At 36.9% G+C, this 17,098-nt stretch overlaps 1 protein-coding gene across 1 annotated transcript in view; it reads right to left on the bottom strand.

The window, feature by feature from the left end:
- LOC150102924 (WD repeat domain phosphoinositide-interacting protein 2-like) overlaps window positions 1-17,098 on the bottom strand; it is a 335,111-nt gene that overhangs the window by 187,182 nt on the left and 130,831 nt on the right. Inside the window, exon 6 of the mRNA XM_090397385.1 lies at window positions 16,817-16,887. Within this exon, the coding sequence (XP_090253511.1) occupies window positions 16,817-16,887 (71 nt within the window). The remainder of the gene's footprint in view (window positions 1-16,816; window positions 16,888-17,098) is intronic.

Genomic DNA, 17,098 nt, shown 5'->3' with positions numbered 1-17,098 from the left:
TGTGGAGACTGGAAAAAGTGTTGCTGAATGAAGTGAAAATGGATGTGCAGAACCAGGGAAACTAGAACTACCAAGGAGGGGGGGGAAGTGGATATCCAAACATCAGTGAGACAGTTAAGTGTAAAAATGTATATAATGTACCTGCCCAGCAATAAGGACAAAAAATGGGAATGAGATATTTAGAATAACGCATCAAGATAGGGGTGGGACAAAGGGAACACTGCAATTCATGTATACTAATGCCAGGAGTATTAGGAACAAGAAGGAAGAATTTTTGGCCTTGATTGGCTCTTCCTGGCCACAGGTTATTGGCATTAGTGAAACATGGCTGACGGAAGATGATATAGTTAGTGGGATAGAATGTGTAGGTTATAGTATGTTTAGGAGGGATAGAGAGAATAAAATTGGGGGAGGGGTGTTATTGATGATAGCTGATGAACTGCAGCCAAGGAGAATTGAAGTATTGCAGGATAGTGAAAGGAGCTCATTTGAGGCTATTTGGTGTGAGATTGAGACTGGCAGAATAAAATATACAGTTGGGTGCTGCTATAGACCAGGTGATGGAATAGATGGTGGAGATGGTATGCATAAACAAATTGATGAAATGAGTGGAAGGAGGGTAATTATTATGGGGGATTTCAACATGGTAACATTGATTGGAAGGAGGAGAGGACACATGTGAGGAAGGAAATGGATTTTATTCAATTATTAAGGGATAACTATCTGAAACAGCATGTAATTGAAAATACTAGGGGTGTGAGAGTGTTGACCTGGTAATAGTATCTGAGAATTTGACTGTAATGAATATGACCATGTTGCCACCTATTGGTGAGAGTGATCATAAGGTCTTGACCTGGGAGGTGGCTAAAGGTGCGAAATTTGTGATTAAGACAGGGTATATGTGGAATTACCGTGCTGGCAAGTATGACAAGCTTAGGAGATTGCTTGGATCAGTGCCATGGCATGTACAACTGCAAGGGCTGGACGTCAATAGAGCATGGGAAGTGATCAAAGAGCATTTACAGGAGGTTATGGCTGATTGTATACCTAAGGTCCGAATAGTGAAACAAGGAGGGGTTAAATGGATGAATAACACCATTAAGCTTGAGCTGCAAAAAAAGAAACAACTATGGAGGGAATTTAAAGAAAGGGGTGACCTGCAGGCACACGAACGGTATAAAGTACAGGCCAGAAGGGTAACGAGTGTGGTAAAAACAGCAAAAGCCGATTATGAAAGGAAACTAGCTATGCAAGCAAAAGAGAATCCCAAACAGTTCTTTCAATATGCTGCAAGCAAGAAAAAAACTGTACATGGCAAAATGATTTTAAGGAATGACGATGGTAAAGAGTTCACTGAACCAGTCGATATAGTGGAGTTACTGAGCGCGCACTTTGCAAAAGTATATCATCCAGGTGGTGACATTGAAAAAATGAAGGAACCATTAGTTTATATGGGAATTGTGATGAATGAAGTGGAGGTGAATAGTCTATTACAGAACCTTAATGTGAATACATCTGTGGGATTGGATGGTATACCGGCACGGGTCTTGCATGAAGCGGCTAATGAATTATCAGTGCCCTTGACCATGTTGTTTAATCTGAGTCTCAGGTCTGGCTTAGTCCCGAAGGCATGGAAAGAGGGGAAAATAGTTCCACTGCATAAAGGAGGATCCAAGACTATGGTTGCAAATTACCGACTGATCAGCATATCAGGAGTCGTTGTCAAGGTCTTGGAGAAAGTAGTCAAGGGAAAAATACAGGAATGGATTGATGAAAATGAGATACTGTACAGAGGACAGCATGGCTTTGTGAAGGGTAGATCATGCCTCAGTAACTTGCTCAAGTTTTATAACAAGGTGACGGCTGAACTGGATAAGGGAAATGGGTTTACAGTGATACTGCTGGACCTGGCAAAGGCATTTGACAGGATACCACATGGAATTCTAATCCGTAAACTACAACATATGGGAATGGATATAGGGTTGGTGAGATGGATAGCTGGGTGGTTGATGGAGAGATATCAAAGAGTAGTTTATTCAGGAGTAGAGTCCAAAAAACGGCCAGTGACTAGTGGTGTGCTGCAGGGTTCTGTTCTTGGACCACTGCTGTTTAATCTGTTCATTAACGATATAGGGACGGGTCTAAGTGGGACAGTTCATTTGTTCGCTGATGATGCAAAGTTGGGTAGGGCGATAGTGAATGCAGAAGATGTCAAAGTCTTGCAAGATGACTTAGATAGATTGGAGTTCTGGACTAAGGAGAATGGATGTCAATTTAATGTGACAAAATGTAAGGTTATGCATTTCGGAGTGAAAAGATTAGCAGCAGTATACCACATTGGTGGAACTGTACTCCAAGAGATTGATGAGGCCAGGGACTTGGGAGTGTTGGTGGATAGGGAGATGAAGTTTAGGGGGCACATTGCGAAAGTAGCTAAATCAGCTCATCAACTCACTTGGTTGTTGAAAAATACCTTGACGAGAAAAAAAAAACAAGTTATTGTACCTCTGTACCGAGCCCTGATAAGACCTCATCTCGACTACTGTGCCCAGATTTGGTCACCTCGGTTCCTTCTTGATGGGGAGGAGGTGGAGAGGATCCAGAGGCGAGTGACTAAGATGATAGCAGGTCTATGGAATGAACCATATGAGAACAGGTTGAAGATCTATGGGTTGCAGAAACTAGTTGATAGGCGAAAAAGGGGAGATATGATTGAGACATTCAAATTGCTAAAAGGATTCTATAGGATTAATTCAGATGATATTTTTGAGATCAGGACTGGTGGTGGGAGAACTAGGGGACACCCATGGAAGCTGGGCAGGAGCGTGGTTAGCAGGGGTGTTAGAGCTGGGTTCTTTACTTTTAGAGTGGTAAATGAGTGGAATAAGCTGCCAGAGTCTGTTGTGGGTGCTATGACAGTGAGCGAGTTCAAGGCAAGGTATGATAGATACTGTGAGAATGTTGAACAGCTGTGTGAACATGATGTTTAGGGCCTCCCTCGATGAGTCTAAGGACTCCTGGAGTAGCCCGTGGTAATAATAATAATAATAATATATCATTAATGTGCAAGTAAATAGCACTGGCATCAGTACATTACTTGGTGGCATGGGGTGCTTAAGGGTCAGAGTTGTATAACTGAGAGGAGACCCCCACATAGCCTTTAAAGGAATGCGGAGAACCGACCAGGGCTTCTGACCTAATGTCCAATCCTCATCTTCTCATGGTGCACCCTGTTGGATATCTACTTGGATACTGAACGAACAAGGATGGGCTGGCAATTTGGGATTTAGCCGACCAAATTGTATTCTTATTGGTTAAACCAAAACAAAAAAAATGATGGTACAACATGACAAAATTTCATGCCGGCCAGGGCGTCGCCCGGTTAAACAAGGCCACCGTTGTTTTTGCCAGGGAACCAGGGCGAGCAGCGAAAAGTCAGCTACTGGAACAAATCTGAAAACAAACCCCAACTCAACATCACCAGAGTTAAAGATCGGTACTATCAACGTAAGAAGCCTGAATGGCAAAGAAATGGAGCTAGCTGAGGAATTAGATAAGTACCAGATCGACATAATAGGGGTGACTGAAACAAAAAAGACCAAAACTGGTGAGATCTTTCTGAGCAATAAATACAAAATGTTATATTCAGGAAATGACAATTAAGGAAAAGAAGGAGTAGCCATAGTATTCAACACAAAATACGAGGCTAATCTTCTTGAATGGCAGGCAGTCTCAAGTAGAGTAATGTGGGCAAATATCAGAATGGGGAATTGGACAATGAGACTTATTTGTGCCTATGGTCCCACAGAAGGTTCTACTAAGGTAGAAGTGGAGGAATTTTTTGAGGCTATAGAGAAAACAACTGACACAATGAAAAAGGAAAAGTTGGTCCTTGTTGGGGATCTAAATAGCAGATTAGGAAATAATTCTCAGACATACAAAAATATTTTGGGAAAATTTGGAGAAAAGAGCAAAGCTAATAATAATGGAAAATACCTGTTGGATTTCTGCTCAGGACATGGACTGGTTATTACTAACACTATGTTCCAACATAAAAATGTGCACAAATTCACATGGAGAGAAGAAGCAAGGAACAAGAAAAGTCTCATTGACTACGTTATTGTTGATAGTGATGTTTTCTCCCTGGTGCAGCACCAGAGTGCACAGAGGATATGAAATTGGAAGTGATCACTATTTAGTCTTGAGCAGGATAAAATTGAATTTCATATCAAAAAGAATAACATGTAAGAAAGTTTTAAAGCGAATAAAAGCTGAGCAGCTCTCAGATGTGAACTGTGGACAAAAATACACAAAGTTTATTGAAGAAAAAATGAAAGAGTTTGAGAACAGGAACCAAACCTTGGAGATTCAGTGGCAAGCCTTGAAGAAAACCCTGATTGATTCAGCCAGAGAGGCATGAGGTGAGGTTGTCTGCAAGGATAGAAAAATCAGAACTCCATGGTGGACACAGGAAGTTAAAGAGGCAGTGAAGGAAAAGAAGAAAGCATATCAAAAGTTCCTGGCAAATAAGTCAGCTTTTGCTCTTAGAGAATACAGAGACAAATGTAAGAAAGCGAAACACTGTGTAAAACTAGCTAAACAAAAGTCATGGGAGGACTTTGGTAAGAATATAGAAAATAAATGGGAGGACTTTGGTAAGAATATAGAAAATAAATATCAAGAAGGTGGTAAGATATTCTCGAGGTTGTTAAAGAAGATTAGAAATTGAGGAATAAGTGCTGTAAAAGGAGTTAGAGATGATAAAGATGACATGAAAGCGTGAGAAAAAAGATATTCTTGAAGTATGGAGTAATACTTCGAAAAATTGCTAAATGAAACAAGTAGTGATAGCACAGTGGTAAAAAACACTCAACTGGCATATAGTCAGGAATATATATCCATACTTGAAGTAGAAAAAGCCATCAAAGGCTTGAAATGTGGAAAGGCAGCAGGAGTAGATGACATTCGACCAGAAATGCTGAAGTATGGTGGTATAATAGTCTCACAGTGGCTGCACTGCATAGTTCAGAAAGCCTGGACACAGGGACAAATTCCCAATGATTGGAGCAGAGCTCTCATAGTACCAATATATAAAAAGGGAAATAAAACTAAATGTGAGAATTACAGAGGTATTTCCCTACTGAGTGTTCATGGCAAAATCTATGCGAGTATACTCGAGAAATGGTTGAGAAGAATCGTGGAAGAAAAGCTTGGTGAAGAACAAGCTGGATTCAGGACAAATAGAGGCTATCAGGATCAGATCATCACTTTACGACAAATAGTCGAGAAAGCATGGGAATATAACAAAGATCTGTATTTAAGTTTTGTCTATCTGGAAAAGGTATATGACAAGGTGCCAAGAGAGAAGCTATTCAATATGCTACAGTTATATGGTGTCAATGGGGCATTATATCAAACAATGCTTAGTCTTTATTTGAGTTGTAAGTCAGCAGTTAGAATTGAAGGAAGTACAGGAAGATGGTTTAATGTTAAATCTGGTGTGAGACAAGGATGTACATTATCCTCTCTGTTATTCATTATCTATATGGTTCACATTATGAAGGAAATTGGTATTAAACATGATATCAGAATTGGAGATGTTAATATCAGCTCTTTGCTTTATGGTGACGATGTTATACTTCTAAATAAATCTGCTACAAGTTTGCAAGATTCCCTGACTAAATTGAATAACTGTTGTAATAGATATGGTATGAAGGTGAGCATTAAAAAGACAAAGACAATGAAAATAGGTAGAATTGTTAAAAATGTCAACTGTGTTGTGAAGGGGGAACCTGTGGAACAAGTAAAACATGTCAGCAATTTAGGCATGATTTTTAGTGAAGATGGTAAATTAAATATGGAAATAGACAACAGAATCAATAAAGCTAGTGTGGTAGGAAGTCAAGTGAATAAATTCATATGGAACAAGAGAGAAATTAGTCAGAACACTAAATTAGCTGTATATAAGACAATGTTCAAACCAGTTTTAACTTATGGATCTGAGAGCTGGGTCAGAAGTAAAACACTTGATCAAAGACTAGAGACCGCAGATATGAGAGTCCTGAGAAAGATTAGAGGCGTGAACATATGGCATCAATGGCAATATCATATTAAAAACGAGGATATTAGGAAAGAATTTGACATTGTCAGCATCCAGAAATGTGTTAGCAGAGCTGATCTCAGGTGGCACGGTCACTTAAACAGAATGGGCGAGGAAAGATTAGCAAAACAAGTGTTCTCTGCCAGGTTGGCTGGAAAACGACCCAGAGGAAGACCAAGATATAGGTGGATTGATACAATACAAAGTTCCGATGATAAAAATATAATCTGATAATGTTGGAATCTTGACAAGTAATAGACTGATTTGGAGGAAAATTGTAGATAGGAAGTTATTAATGATGTAAATTTTTCATGTAGTACTATCATGTTCTGTACACTCCCTTGAGGGTACATTTCAGGAATTTGATGTTGATGCTACTACGTATATCATCTCCGGGACGCTTCTCTTCTATAAACCACTTTCTGATGTCTAACTATCAGCCACCCCTCTTAGTTATATCACCAGCTCCATATTCATGCTCATTTTCTCCAATCCATACAACATTTTGATAAAGGGATGGCTGTATTTTGCAAAGGGATTTTATAGGAGAACACCACATGGAACTCTGTTGCATGAATTGGAGAAAATGGGCATGAATATGGAGCTGGTGATATAACTAAGGGTGGCTGATAGTTAGACATCAAAAAGTGGTTTATAGTAGAGAAGAGTCCAGGAGAAGATATAAGTAGTGGCATGCCATTAAGTAATGTACTTGGACATTAATGATATAGAAAATGATCTGGTGGGAAATACTGAATTGTTGGCTGATGATGCAAACCTGGTTACAGCAATAGTTAATGAAGATGATGTAGGATAGTTTAAATAGACTAACAGTATGGACAAAGGCAAATCACTATCAGTGTACATGTATTTAGGCTACAGTGCTGGTTTACAATCATACTGAAATATGCGTGTTATTATGATTTTGATATTGTATTCCTGAACATTATTATATTAACACTAGGCCTACATGGAGTTAAGATTCATTGTGGGAGGCACACACACACCGTTACACAGAAAGGCCATAAAACTGTGCTTTAATCTCATTCAACACAATGTCAGATAATGCATTCCACTCACTAATCACTCTCCTTGCAAGAACCTGCTCCTATGCCCCTGATCATACCCTCCTTATACAGTTTCCAGATATATCCTCTTGTTCTATCCCCTTCTCCCATTCTATGAAAAATTTCTTCCACATTAATCTGGTAACAACCCTTTATCAACTTAAATGTCTCAATCATATCTCCCCTCTTTCTCCTATTCACAAAGCTTTGCAAACTGCATTCTCTCAATTTTCTCCCCTATCCCACATCCCAAAGACCAGTTATAACCATAGTCAGTCTTCTCTGAATTCTCTCCAATATATCCTCATCACCAAGATACCAAATCTGTGCACAATAATCCATATGAGGCCTGATCAAGGTCTTAAACAATGGAACCAGAACCTCTTTATTTCTCCATGTTAAAGTCCTTTGAATCATTGCTATAATCTGATGTGATGTCATCAGAACTTGTGCAATGTGACCTCAGATCTCTGTCCACTACTCCACGGTCTCCTTATCTCCTCAACTTCCTCCAAAATTTTTCCACCAAGTTTATACTTTGCAACTGATTGTTGCCTACCAAATTTCAGAACCGTACACTTTACAACACTGAATTGACAGTTCCATACTGTTTTCCACTCATGCAATCTATTCAAGTTTTCCTGTAAGGTCACAACATCTGCCTGCTTGATTCTTCATCCCCCTCCCCAGTTTTGCATCATCTGCAAACAGTTGTATATCACCAGTAAAACCTATCCTAATATCATCAATATACAAATTAAATAATAAAGGTATAACAATTATAATCAGTATATGGCATTTATGTTTCTTGCCAGACTACTTGGTTGCATGTGTTTGTTGGATGGAAGGCTAATCCTTATTTGTGCTGTCTTCTTTTTTCAATGCCTTTGAAATGTTCAGACATGTGTATCTCTCCAGACCTCCCCATCTAGCTTACACAACAAATGCCACACAATGAATTTTGTAAACTCACTGCACTGGTTTTTTCATGGGAGTATATAAAAATTCAGGATCGAATATATTAACAAAAAAGCCACTTTAACTTTGTAATCATGAAGCAGCATTGCAACTTTGTAACATTCTTGATGTAACTATACATAATAAATAACGGAAAAACTCACGTAGAAATATTATTTAATAGTATAATTTTCGCCTGTGTGTCACAGGCATCTTCAGTACAATTAGGCACAAAAATTAAACACTAACTGACAATTCCAAAAAGCGCCACCTAAGTAGCTGGTGTAAGATAACTAAAAAGGTCAATAACTTTCCTAAAAAAAAAAAAAAAAAAAAAAAAAAAAAAATTTAATACAATAAAAAGTTAGGAAAGATTAGCTGATTTGTAAAGTACTATCTCCCATAAAGGGAATAGACGTATTCTTCGCCAACCAGATGGTAACCTACATTTCTCAGTTTATAGAAAGACGACTCATACAGGCCATTATATCCATGCGGAATCTCATCACCATCCCAGTCAAAAGGCAGGAACTATTAAAACACTGGTTCATCGGGCCCACTCCTTTTGTTCTACAGACGATCTTTTACAGAAAGAAATACGATATATAACTTCGGCTAGAAGAACACCAATCTTATATTGAATACTTTAAACCTGAAAAGTCTGGACTTGCAGAACATGCCATCTTCACTAGACACAGAGTTCATTGGAGAAAGACAAAAGTTCTTCACAAAAGTCAGTTTCTCATGGAACGCCTTTATAAAGAAGCATGTGAAACTCTACTTCATTCTCCTAACTTAAACAGATCCGACGGCTTACGTCTATCCCCTTTATGGGAGATAGTACTTTACAAATCAGCTAATCTTTCCTAACTTTTTATTGTATTAAATTTTTTTTTTTTTTTTTAGGAAAGTTATTGACCTTTTTAGTTATCTTACACCAGCTACTTAGGTGGCGCTTTTTGGAATTGTCAGTTAGTGTTTAATTTTTGTGCCTAATTGTACTGAAGATGCCTGTGACACACAGGCGAAAATTATACTATTAAATAATATTTCTACGTGAGTTTTTCCGTTATTTATTATGTATAGTTATGTTTACTCACGGTTTACCTCTTTTAAAACTTATTCTTGATGTAAGGTAATGTGATGACATTCTTAATATCTTGTTTATGTAAAGGAGCTGTTGGATGTGTGTGAAGAATTTTGATAACTGTCTTTGGTTCGTACCCATTGAGGATGAGAATATGTCTCGGATATCATGGTGTCTTCTCTCCATTTTTTTTGATGTACTGGAAATGTAAGCTCTATCTTGTAATGTTTTTATCATACCTATGTTTTGTAATGGGTGCAGTTGTAGCAGGTTTTCTGTATACTGAAAAGATCAATCATTTTTTCTTCTTAGTTTACTTCTTGAAGTAAACTAAGAAGAAACACAAAAAAAAATGATTTTTTGTAATCTTCTAGTTCAAGAGTGAATTTATGTTTCAGTGCAAGCTGTTCAGATAATCTTTAACCTGAGTTAAGTCATCCTTTGTTCCCAACCAAACAATGAAAATGTCATCAACATAACACAACCAAGTTTTTGGTTTAGAGTGATAATTTTCAATAGTATTCTTTTTGAAATCCATAAAGAGATTTGTTAGAGCTGGCAATGGGGGGAACCCAAGGCAAGTCCTTCTGTTTGTTTCCAATATTTATCATGAAATGTGAAGAAAGTGCTTTCCATGCAGTGTTTAAATAGTTGGACTGTGTCCAGTAGAAAGTTTTTGAAGAAGATTCACTATGTAATCTCTAGAGACAGTGATGAACAGACTGACAACATCTAATATGTAGGTAGAATATCTGAAGGTTCTATATTTAAATCATTTACTCTTTCAATAAAATGAAAGCTATTCTTCACATAAGATTCTGTCTTTCCTATGTGTGGAGCTACCAAGTTTCACACATACTTCACCAAGTTCGAGGTCAGGAATCTCTCCCATTTACAATGGGAAGCAAAAGAGTATCCTGTTGATATTTTTAGTGATTCATAAATTCTTGGAACTAAATAATATTTTGATGTAAAAGAGATTTTTAATTTTGGAACAAAGGATGACTTAACGCAGTTTAAAGATTATCTCAGCAGCTTGCACCCAAATATAAAATTTACTCTTGAGCTAGAAGATCATAAAAAATTACCATCTCTTGACATCCTTCTCGAAGTAAATGAAGAGGAAAACAGACTGATCTTTTCAGTATACAGAAAAAACCTACCATAACTGGAAAATTTTTACATGCTGCTTCACACCACCACCACCCATTACAAAAAAGATAGGTATGATGAAAACATTATGAGATATAGCTTACATTTCTAGTACATCAAAAAAATGAAGAGAACTACGTTATCTGAGACATACTCTTGCCCTCAATAGGAACGAACTGAAGATGATTAATAAAATTCTTAATACACCTCCAACAGCTCCTTTATATAAAAAAGATTTCAAGAATGCAATCATGTTACCTTATATCTAGAATGTTACAGATCATAACTCAGTAATTATGATGCAATGCTGCATCATAATTACTGAGTTAAAGTGACTTGTTTGCCAATGTATAAGATCTCAAGGTTTTACATCCTCCAAAACTTCCACATCCTCTTGTGAAAAAAACCAGTGATTTTACAAAATTCATTGTTCTTGTAGCATTTTCTATGTAAGCTAGATGGATAGGTCTCAGAGATTTGATTGTTTGAACATGTAAAAGATGCTAAAAAAAAAAAAAAAAAAAGAATAGCACAAATCAGGATTAGCCTTTCATACAACAAAACACATGCCACCAAGTAGTTTAGCAAGAAACAGAAATGATATATATTGATTATAAATGTTTTACAAGAAAGTTCAAAAAATCTTCAGGAATTCTTTGGATCTGCACACAATGTAACAAATATCCTGCACCAAGTTTGGTCTTCCTTCGTCAAAAATCTAACAACTGCAGACCTGGAATATGATAAGCATCATGTTGATTCTGTTTCTGGCCACTTGATTGTATATGTGCTAATTGCGAAGTTCTGATAACATCTGCTATGTGTAATTAATTTTTCTAGCCTTTTTTTTTATATAAATTCTGGTACCCCTGATGCTGTAAGTCCAACACAACTTACAAAACTTGTTATATTCTGTTTATTTTATTAAAACTGTTATATATTAAGAAATATGTGGTCTCAATACTGAAAATTAACTAAACTAAAGAACTGCTAAACCACAGAAACATTCGAATTGAAATAATCCTTGCTGGAGTAATTCTTGCCTGTTTCCTCTATAAAACTTGTGATCACCATTCAAGTCTCAGTTCTCAGAAGTATGCCAAACCAGTCCAAGATAAAATTTAAAATTTCAATTGCATTAAAAGGCTTAGGTCAAAAATCGCAGCTTCACATTGAGCATACAGCAGAGTCTACAACATATGTAGAAAAAAAAAATCTGTACCCAAAATCAGACTTCACAAAGACCAAATGCAAACAATTTCATCCTATTCACATAGTAACTAAGCCTTCTGTACTTATGCTAACATCGTCAAAACACAAGGCTTCCCTCTTTTTATTAGTCAAAGATATCACAAAAATCCTCAATAATCTAGCTACAACATCTGGTCCAGGTGGTATATCTCTAGTTATACTAAAAACGTGATAAAGAATAGATATCTATCCTGCATCACCTATATATATGCTATCGTAATTCTCTGACAAGTATGGTATAACCAATAACATGGAAGCAATTTGGTATATGGGTGCTTAGACAATGATTACCACTCATGCTGATGTTTAGTGGAAAAAACATGCATCTAAAGATAACAGTATCTAATTACTATACTCATATTATTTAGCCAATATTTCACCTTACCTCAACCAACTGAGTTAGAACCATCTGATCTAACCACGTTAGTCTCTCCATAGAACTCAATCACATCATGACATTTTTCTCCAATGGTTTCCCCATCACAAAATCACTAGAACTCTCTCCCCCAATCCCCAAATCCAGAACAAAAAAAATCCACTGCCATTCACTTCATCCAAGGCAATTCATATAAAGTGATTTTTTCATGTCTTTTAAAAAACTATGAAATACTATGATATGACCTCTTTGAAGATATGCCAAAAATTAGCTGTTTTATCTACTCACCAAAAGATCCTCTCCATCATCTTGACAATCCTGGGGTCTAAGTATCCTTTGCTACAAACCTTCATATTTTGGACAAACAAGAAGAACAGCTAATATCCATCTACAGGAATACAGAAACTATGTCCATTACCAAATCCATGGTGAAGACAAGAAGTGCTACTGCACAAGGGCAGTAGGCAGACTGGAAGTGTCTAATTTTAGGCCAGTTTGTGTCATCAGTAGTTGTTAAGGTCTTGGAGAAATTAGTGAGGGATTATATACAGCATTGGGCAGATGAGTGTATGTTATCTGTGAGAATCAACATGGATTTGTTAAGGAGCACTCTTGCTTTAGTAATACGATTGCCATTTATAATAAAGTGACAAGAGCAGTTGATGAGGGAAAGGCATATACCGCCATTTTTTTGGATTTTGTAAAGGTGTTTGACAGCGTGCCACATGATAAGCTGATATTCAAGTTGCAGCACATGGGTTTAAATGTTGGGTTAGTCAAATGGCCTAACCCAACATTTAAACAGGATTAGCTGTCTGATAGGTATCAGAGAGTTGTGTATGGTGGGGCAATATCAAGGAAGCAGAAGGTTTCGAGTGGGGTTCCACAGGGCTCAGTACTGGGACCTGTACAGGGCCGGTTTTATCATGGCGAACCTAGGCAATCGCCTAGGGGCGCTAAGACTTCGGGGCACCAGATTTTGCTACATAGTTCGGGGAAAAATTACAACCTTCAAAAAAAATTAGTAACACCTTGATTAATAATAAAAAACTGAAATAAGTCAAGCTGTCCTGGTGCTCGCTGATGATCCTACATTATTTTCGCCTTTCTCTATTTCTTCCACTCCCCTGCTCTTTGTATACTTAACCTCGAGTGCAGAGATTTTTCCTCCTTCTGACATCTGTCCCAAGATGAGCGGGGAAGTTCCAGAGTATCCCTCAAACTAACAATCAGTGGTCACAACTAACCGACTGTTCTCTCTTCTTATCTTCATTCCCTATAGACTTAATTCTGTTGATTTTTAGTTTTTAATCCTGTTTTTGCAAGCTCTCTGAGGTCTGAGAAGCTGGGGATTACATCATTTATTTTCTCAAAGCATCATCTTGTTAATTCAGTTCAGTTTATTCTAAATCAGTATAAAAATGCCGTGGGAATTTTCACAGAATTGCAGTGGCGGGGATTCTGATTGGTAGTATTCATGAAATAAGACCTCTGATTGGGCTTCCCTTTACTTGTCATCATCCCCACTCTGGCATATGCAATTGATACCGCAACTGCATATGTTGATGAAAAATTCAAGCACATGTCTACAATTAACGAAAAGTTTGGTTTTCTTTTAATTATATATGAATTTCAAAAAATTACTTCAGCAGAACTGCTTAAAAAATGTTTGATATTAGAAAATTATTTAACACATGACAATTCTAGAGATATTGACCGAACAGATCTATGTAGTGAATTACAAATAATAGCAAGGCGAATTCCAGAAAATACTTCCTCATTAGATGTCCTGTCATACATATGCAAAAAATAATTTAGAAAATAGTGTTCCAAATGTGTTTATTGCTCTGAGAATTTTTTCGACATTGCCAGTATTGGTAGCAAGTTCAGAAAGGTGTTTCTTGAAATTAAAACTTGCAAAAACTTACACTCGCTCTATGATGGCTCAGGAACAACTCACTATTCTAGCAATAATATCTATCCTATCCTATCCAATCCCAATGGCTTTAACAAGCTTTTAAGGCCCACAACCTTCCAAGCATGCTTGGATTTCCTAACTAAAGTACGAGGATAGGATGGTCACCCCTATACCTCTAAGTATCCCTGGCTGTCCATGGCAAACCAGCCCTGTGTGTTTAGGGGGCCGGTTTGCCTGCTTGAGGCAGAAAAAAACCCCTGCTGTCCACGCCCAAGACCGGCTAACTTGGCTATGGCTGAGGAAGATCCTTTAGCTCCTCAAGTCATCGATGGGAATCGAACCTCGGACACTCCTTCCCCAGGCATATGGTAGTGAAGCGCAAAGCCACTAGGCTAACCACAAGGACAATAATATCTATAGAGCATAAAAAATTAAAAACTTTGCCAAAGCAAAAACCCGAAACAAAAACTTTTAATAGAGCTTGTGTACAAATATCAATCAAAAAGCATGAGAGGACAATCAACCTCTAAAGGCTATCATTTTTAAACAAATATTTCATGATCTAAACATGAAATATTTGCACACAATCAACTGTGTTAATTTATCTTACATAAGAAAAACATTTTTTAACTATCAAAATATAATAAGAATGAAATCTTTTATAAAACATTTGATTGGCTACTGGTTTTACCATACGATTGGCTCCCAGAAGGGAGAAGATTTATTTTCAAACTTGGGCGCATTCATTATAGAGGAGTTGAAACAATAATTCCAAATAATCTATATACTACCGAATAGACTAATTTTTGTTAGGTTACCGTATGAGTTTGTTGCTTAATATGTTTCAAAAAAAAAATTTTTTTTTGAAAAAATAAAAAAGTAAACAGAAGAACAAGGGGCTCGCAAATTTGAGAAAAAATTAACAAAGGACTCATGCTAGCCCCTTATAGCTCACCACTGACTATATCCCATGCACTATTAACATCCTTACCTTGCAGTTTTTTATGGCATGGTGCAGATTTAAACTTCTTCGTAAGCTTGTCATAATCACCTGCCTTATAGTTTCATATACATTACATATACTTATATATACAGAATATGCTTCATGTTTTACAATCTTCCAAGTCTTTCACATAGTCACTTTCACCAATCGGAGGCAATGTGGCCACCTCTAGTCCCCTCCATCACATGCTGCCTTTATCTCTTAGTAGGTGTATAAATTCTATTTCCTTCTTATCATGTGATCTTTCTTCCTTCCAGTCTATATCTCCATAGTTGACTCCCCATAATAATCACTCGACCTGCACTCATTGTACTAATATCTTCCAGATCATCTGTGGAACTCCCTGGCCTATAGCCACAACCAACTGTATATTTCGTCTTATTGACCTTAATCTCACACCAGATTGCTTCAAATGAACAGCCACCCTCCTGCCTGTCTCCTATTTTTTGGCTGCAGTTCATCTGCTATCATCAAAAGTACTCCTCCCCACAACCAAGACGATCATATCATTCTACTTACCTTTTTTGAATCCGGATAGCATGGCTAATAACATGAATTGTTGCACCCAGGAAACATGATTTTGTCACACTTTCATTAAGTACTCCTACTGATCAATGAGTCTCGTACATAATTTTCTCCTTTGCTTGTTTTTCTTGTTTGTTCAGCCGGTCTTTATTATTCCTTCTGACCACCTGCTTCATTCTCTTTTCAGCCCTGCTAATCTCTTGCCACTTCTGCAATTTTTCAATTTCATGCTTTGTCCTATGAAGGATAACATTCAAACGTACAATTTTTTTATTAATGTCCATTTCCTTCTATGTATTTCCACTGCTGCACATTTGCCTAATAACAACATTTTCAATCTTACCATCAGAATTTGCTGCTTCTCATCACCTAACAAACACTTGCTTTTGAAGCACTTAATACATACTTTTTCCTCCAGTTTCAATTTCCTTCTACATATTCTTTAATTTTCTCTGTGAATAGATTTCACACACTGCACTGAATAAAATCCTGCAAATTCAAATTGCCCGACAAAGTGTTCTTTGCCACCATAGTTCATCGCATTTGTGCCAGGCCAACAATATCATAATATAAATGTTATAAAGACACTAAATACTCTAAAATATGAAAATCTACACTAATATACTAAAAAAAAAAACACTAATTTCTAAGGAAAAACTCAATAAAACAGATAAAAATCACCAATTTCACAAGAGCACAAAACTACATGCCCACTCACAATATAACCTCAAACCAATCTTCAATCTTATGTTATTCCAGTTATACAAATTAATTGGAATAGCAGATTGAAAATGGCTACAAAACCAAGTATAATGTATGATTTTCACTTCTGGAAACTGTAAGAGTGAAATTAGCAGTTAGCAAAGGTACTGCACTAGATTTTTTTTGTTTTCAGGGCAGCAAATGGATGCATAAGAGAGGAGATTGCAAATGCTTTATTAGTGAATGAGTTCAAGTATGACAGGTATTTTATTATTATTATTCTTATTATTCAGGCCTCCATGGAGTCAAAGGACTCATCGAGGGAGATCCTTCCTATGAAACACAAAAGTCTATCATACCACTCCTTAAATGCATTGACCGTTCTCGCTCTCACCACTCCATCAGACAATGCATTCCATGGTTCAACCACCTTCCATGCAAAGAAACCACTCCTCACTCTCTCTTTCTCACAGTTTCCTTTCATAACTTCCTTGGACCACTCAACAAAGACAACTCCATGGAGATGCAAAAGAAATTAATAATAATAATGTATTTTTCTGAATGAAAAGTTCACATATCTCTGCTACACACTAGAAATATTTTAACTGACAGGAAGATGAAAGAGTTTCAGTTAGTTCTTTAACAATGGCACAGAAACAACAGTCTCTTTTAACTCACCTTTTTACTCCTCTCCTGAATTCATACAATTTTTGTCCATCTAGAACATTAAATACCCTAATCACAGTGCCCTGAAATAAATTAGAATGGTAATAATCAGATGAAAATAAAAGATAAATTTTTAATAATAAAAATAAATTTTTACTTATGATATGATACATTATATTATGAGATGACAGACTGTGTGTTTCCTAGGAAGACCTCCCGTGATGAGTCTCTTGGCTCCATGGAGGCCTGAATAATAATAATAATAAAATATTAACACAAGAATAATCAAATTGC

The sequence above is a fragment of the Typopeltis vanoorti genome, chromosome 9 (genome assembly GCF_054136105.1).
Source record: "Typopeltis vanoorti isolate ZY-2024b chromosome 9, IOZ_Tvanoo_1.0, whole genome shotgun sequence".
Taxonomy (NCBI): Eukaryota; Metazoa; Arthropoda; class Arachnida; order Uropygi; family Thelyphonidae; genus Typopeltis; species Typopeltis vanoorti.
The sequence above is the reverse complement of the archived record's forward strand: the minus strand, read 5'-3'. Positions and strand labels throughout refer to the sequence as shown.